This window comes from Colobus angolensis, unplaced genomic scaffold, assembly GCF_000951035.1.
Source record: "Colobus angolensis palliatus isolate OR3802 unplaced genomic scaffold, Cang.pa_1.0 Scaffold2223, whole genome shotgun sequence".
Lineage (NCBI taxonomy): Eukaryota > Metazoa > Chordata > Mammalia > Primates > Cercopithecidae > Colobus > Colobus angolensis.
Window position 1 is genome coordinate 4,120 of NW_012115404.1, and position 4,585 is coordinate 8,704.

The 4,585-nt window shown below is 46.7% G+C and overlaps 1 protein-coding gene across 2 annotated transcripts; it reads left to right on the plus strand.

Moving 5' to 3' along the window:
• The first annotated feature begins 160 nt into the window (after positions 1 to 160).
• LOC105513128 lies at positions 161 to 2,350 on the plus strand. 2 transcript variants are annotated; one of them, XR_001001946.1, is made up of 3 exons: positions 161 to 747; positions 1,379 to 1,542; positions 1,773 to 2,350. XR_001001946.1 is itself a non-coding variant. In XM_011943961.1 (2 exons), exons 1-2 carry the CDS (start codon positions 509 to 511, stop codon positions 1,858 to 1,860), a joined length of 327 nt encoding a protein of 108 aa, XP_011799351.1. In that variant the 5' UTR covers positions 167 to 508; the 3' UTR covers positions 1,861 to 2,350. The 2 variants fall into 2 exon arrangements, 1 of the variants encoding a protein (XP_011799351.1); XM_011943961.1 differs by lacking the exon at positions 1,379 to 1,542 and having other exon boundaries at positions 167 to 747.
• The last annotated feature ends 2,235 nt before the right edge of the window (positions 2,351 to 4,585 follow it).

A 4,585-nucleotide genomic window follows, 5' to 3' on the forward strand; every position in this document is an offset into this window, starting at 1 on the left:
AGGCGCCCGCCTCGTCGCCCGGCTAGTTTTTTGTATTCTTTAGTAGAGACGGGGTTTCACCGTATTAGCCAGGATGGTCTTGATCTCCTGACCTTGTGATCCACCCGTCTCGGCCTCCCAAAGTGCTAGGATTACAGGCTTGAGCCACCGCGCCCGGCCTGTCTCAGCTATTCTTTGTATTCAGAGTTTTTCACCAACTTGAATGTGTTTAGAAATGTGAATGGAACTTAAGAGTCAAATTTTTAGGGACTTAATTAAAATTAAAATGCATTTTCTTATATAGATTTATATAACACATATATAATATATAAATATAGGAAATATTTATAAGATAAATGTATAAAATATTTATAAAGATAAAAAAGCACAAAAAGTAGATAAAATCTGGAATGAGAACAGTAGACTCAAAGGGGCTGACCTTACCTTTGATTTAGTATAAATAAACCAAAGGATTTTTAAGGAAAAAAATAAACCAGTCCTTCAAAATGAGGATTTAGTATTTAATTTAATGAAAGAAGTGATGGCCAGCGGCTGTCTGCTGCGCGGTGAGAGCCTGGTTGAGGGTGAGCTAACAGCCTGCTTTGCTGTCTTCTCGGTCGCTGTCAGCTGCTGTGGTGGCTCCAGCCGCGCCTGGTTCTCAGTGGCCACACGCACAGCGCCTGCGAGGTGCACCACGGGGGCCGAGTCCCCGAGCTCAGCGTCCCATCTTTCAGTTGGAGGAACAGAAACAACCCCAGTTTCATCATGGTAACGTGAAAGTTTATTTTTGTCTGAAAGCTTTCCATAAGTATTTAAATCAACACAGTAATCAACTATTTAATTGCTGCAATCTGTAAAAATTTACAAAAGTCACACACAAATTTCCTTCCCTCTACACGTAGTTCCATGCACTGCCTCTTGCCAAACACCCTTCCGGGAACCAATCAGCCTGATATTCCTGGGCGGTCTGTGTGGGAAGTGAGGGCAGGGCACTGTCCAGGTGGACTTGATCCTTCAGGGAGGGCCATGGCGTCTCCTCTTACACTCTGTGTGTGTTTACTTTTCCAAAGAAACAACCATTGATTCATTCACTATACTCAGCCATCGTCTCTTATTTTCAAAACATGCCCATTTGACCTGGCAGAGAACGCTACAGCCTTTGCAGGTTGATAAAAGGTGTTTCACTTAATGACCACTGGGCATTTTAACTCCTTTCAGCCACGGGCTCCTACATCCAGCTCATGATGCTGGTATGACAGGTTCTTGTACTTCTTAAAAGGTGGGGGAAACCCTCACATTGTCAAATTCAAGTAAATGAAAACATTTGTCACCGTCATTCCACATAAACGTGTCTGCAGAGAAAAGCCCACGGAGACGACCTGGACACATGCACTTCTAGGGAACAGATGCTTAGTTGAGCATCACGGGGCAGGAAGACACCGCTCCCTGCTTGTTCCTTGCTGATCAGTGACCCTGGAACTCCGTGTACCTCTCGGAATCTCTGGCACGGATCTCCCATTATATTTGATGGGAACCCGGTGAGCCAGGGGCCAGTTCTGACAGGTCAGTGTCCCAGACATTTTCCACCAGGCACACTTGGGCTTTCCTTGTCTCTCCTGCCAGAGCCTGGGCTGGTCGGGCTCTGGGGGAAGAGCCTGGTGCAGGAGGAGGGTCCCTTCCCTGCCTCCCCTGAGGGGGACCTGAGAGGGCGGTCTTCCCTCCGCTGTTTCGAAGACTGTGGTGTTCAACCTGTGCCTGGTGCTGTCCGCACAACTTTCCCTTTTCCTTTCCAGGGCAGCATCACGCCCACAGACTACGCCCTCGCCAAGTGCCACCTCCCACGTGAGGACGCGGTTTTGGTCATCTACTGCGGAGCGGTAGGCTTCCTTGTGGTCCTCACACTCTCTCACTCGGGGCTTTTAGCCTCACCTTTTCTTTTGGGTATGAACTTGCTCAGAAAGCGTAAGACAGGATGACGAGCAGGCGCCATTGTAAATATCAAAGCCCAAGAGGTGGAACTTTGGGCAGAGATCATGTTAGAATCAAGTGGATGATGAGACCAATTACAGGCTGTCTCTCTGCACATCACAGAAATTCTCAATCACTGACACAAGTAACTGCAAAATAAATAGTTGATTGTACTGTTCTCATGCTAGCAAAGTGGACAGGTACTCTACAACAAATCTGTTTTCTCATTTTTATCAAATATATGTATCATCAAAGGTTGCATCTGTACAGTATTAAATGCTAGTAATGTCGTCACTCACATGCACGACAATCCTTGTTCCCCCAGGAAGGGCCTGGTGGCCCCAGCACACACTTGGGATTATGTGTATATATAAATATTGGGCTGTTTCCCTCATCCTGTGAAGTGGTTCTTGAATTCCTATGTACCGTAAAGTTGTACCTTTGAAAGTACAGATGTGGCCGGGCGCGGCGGCTCACACCTGTAATCCAGGACTTTGGGAGGCTGAGGCGGGTGGATCACTTGAGGTCAGGAGTTCAAGACCAGCCTGGCCAACAGGGCGAAATCTCGACTCTACTAAAAATATAAAAATTAGCTGGGCATGGTGGCGTGTGTCTAATCCCAGCTACTCGGGAGGCTGGGGCGGGAGAATCGCTTGAATGCAGAAGATGGAAGTTTCCGTGAGGGGAGAGCACACCACTGCACTTCACAAAACAGGGATCATGTTTTTTTAGCCACAGGGCAGGGATCGTTCTTTGACTCCAGAGGTTTTTCTTTTTCCCTCAGGCCTGGGCGGATGATGTGCAGCGATTTCAGAAAATGTTCAGACACCCGAGGCATGTACAGCTGAAGGTAGTTGCTGGAAACCATGACATTGGCTTCCATTATGAGTAAGTAGTCCGCGAAAGCCCTGCACCCCGAGAGCGCCGGTTAACTCTAATTCTAAATCTGTTGGAATTGTGGTGAAAGCCCTATTTGTGCTGTCTTGAAATTTGTTTTCCTCAAAAGATGTCAGCTCTGGGATATTCAGCTCTTTGAGGGGTTTTTATTTGGTGCATGCTCCACCCTGAAGAAATACCTGTGGAATGAATGAATTGTATGTGCCTTTGGGAAACATCTAACTTGAAATGGACATTTAATGGCCAGTCATTGTCTTTGGGAATGAAAAAGCCAGATCATTTAGACTCTGATAGCTAACACTTACACAGTGCTCTAGTGCTTGTAATGTGCCATCTGTTTCAAGCACTTCACTTCCGTATAGGAACACATTCATCTTTACCATGGTCCTGTTACTTTACCTATATGGTACCAATGCAGAATGAGGCCCTGCGCAGCTGAGTAACTTGCCCCAGGCTTCATAGTAAGTAGTGGAACTAAAATTTGAGCTTTGATATCCTGGGGCCAGGTGGGGGCCCTTAACTAATAATGCTAGTGTGAAACTCCAGTCTTGAAAGTTATTTTGTGTTCATGATAACTCTAGGAGTGTCTAAAATGGCTTGTCCTGAAAAATGTTTCCTTCTACAATTGAATATAGGATGAACACATACAAAGTGGAACGCTTCGAGAAAGTGTTCAGCTCTGAAAGACTGTTTTCTTGGAAAGGCATTAAGTGAGTATTATTTGTAAATTCTTCCAAGACCTTTAGTCCTTGGAAACTTCATTTTCTAAAGGTGCCTGCCATACTGGGATGTGTCATCTGCCCGTGTTCCGTGTAGCCTGGTTTCCGATCTTCAAACAGCAGTGCCTCAGGCTGTCCTTGCTGGTGCTCGCCATGGGAGCCGATACGTGGGAAACCTATTGACAACCCCACAGTGAATCAGTCAGTTTATGACTCTGCCCAGCCACTGTGGGAATGATCCTCTTTCTGTCTGCCCTGTCTCTGCGTGGTGCAAATCTCGTCAGCCCACTTTGTAAAAGAGTCTTTTTATTTGATCAAAATGTACTCATTTCACTTTACAAAGACTGTTCCCGTAGTTACGGTGTCATGGGATTTGGTGGCAAGTGTGTCACAGTGCTTCTGGAGCTCTGTGCTACCCATCTCCATCGGCCTGGGCTTTTAGACCCGAGCACCCTGACCCTTAGCCTGACCATGAGCAGCTCCCGTCTGCGAGGCCACCTCAGTGCCCATCTCTAGATCTTTTCTGGGCTGTGTGTGCGGCTGCAGCACAGTGGGCAGGACTCTATACTCTCTCCTGATGATAGACGTGGTGGAGAGAAAACAGGTGGGAGTGGAAGCCTTTTCTCTTTTAATCTTGTCCTTCCTGTGGGTGCCGAGCACTCTGTTGACCTTGGACACAGCAGGTCTGCAGGTGAGGTCATTGCTGTCCCGTGGCTTCACCGCCAGTGCTCACCTTTCCCTCCCTCTGCCAGGAGGGCAGAGTCTCTCTCTAGTAGGCGGCTTCCTCGGCTGACTCATAACAGAAACATGATACAGTGAGAATTAGTTCCCTCTAAGTGTGTGTTTAAGACACTTTTAACAGCTCATCATACTGCTGATCACTTGCTGACTCCACTCCTTATCTCTAAGATGAGTTAAATTTCAAGCAGTCTTTACTGACTGGTACTTTCGTCATTCCAAGATGGTATGTGTGTAGGAAATAAAAGCGTATTTAGTGGGAGTCTATAAAAAAATGTGGCTGT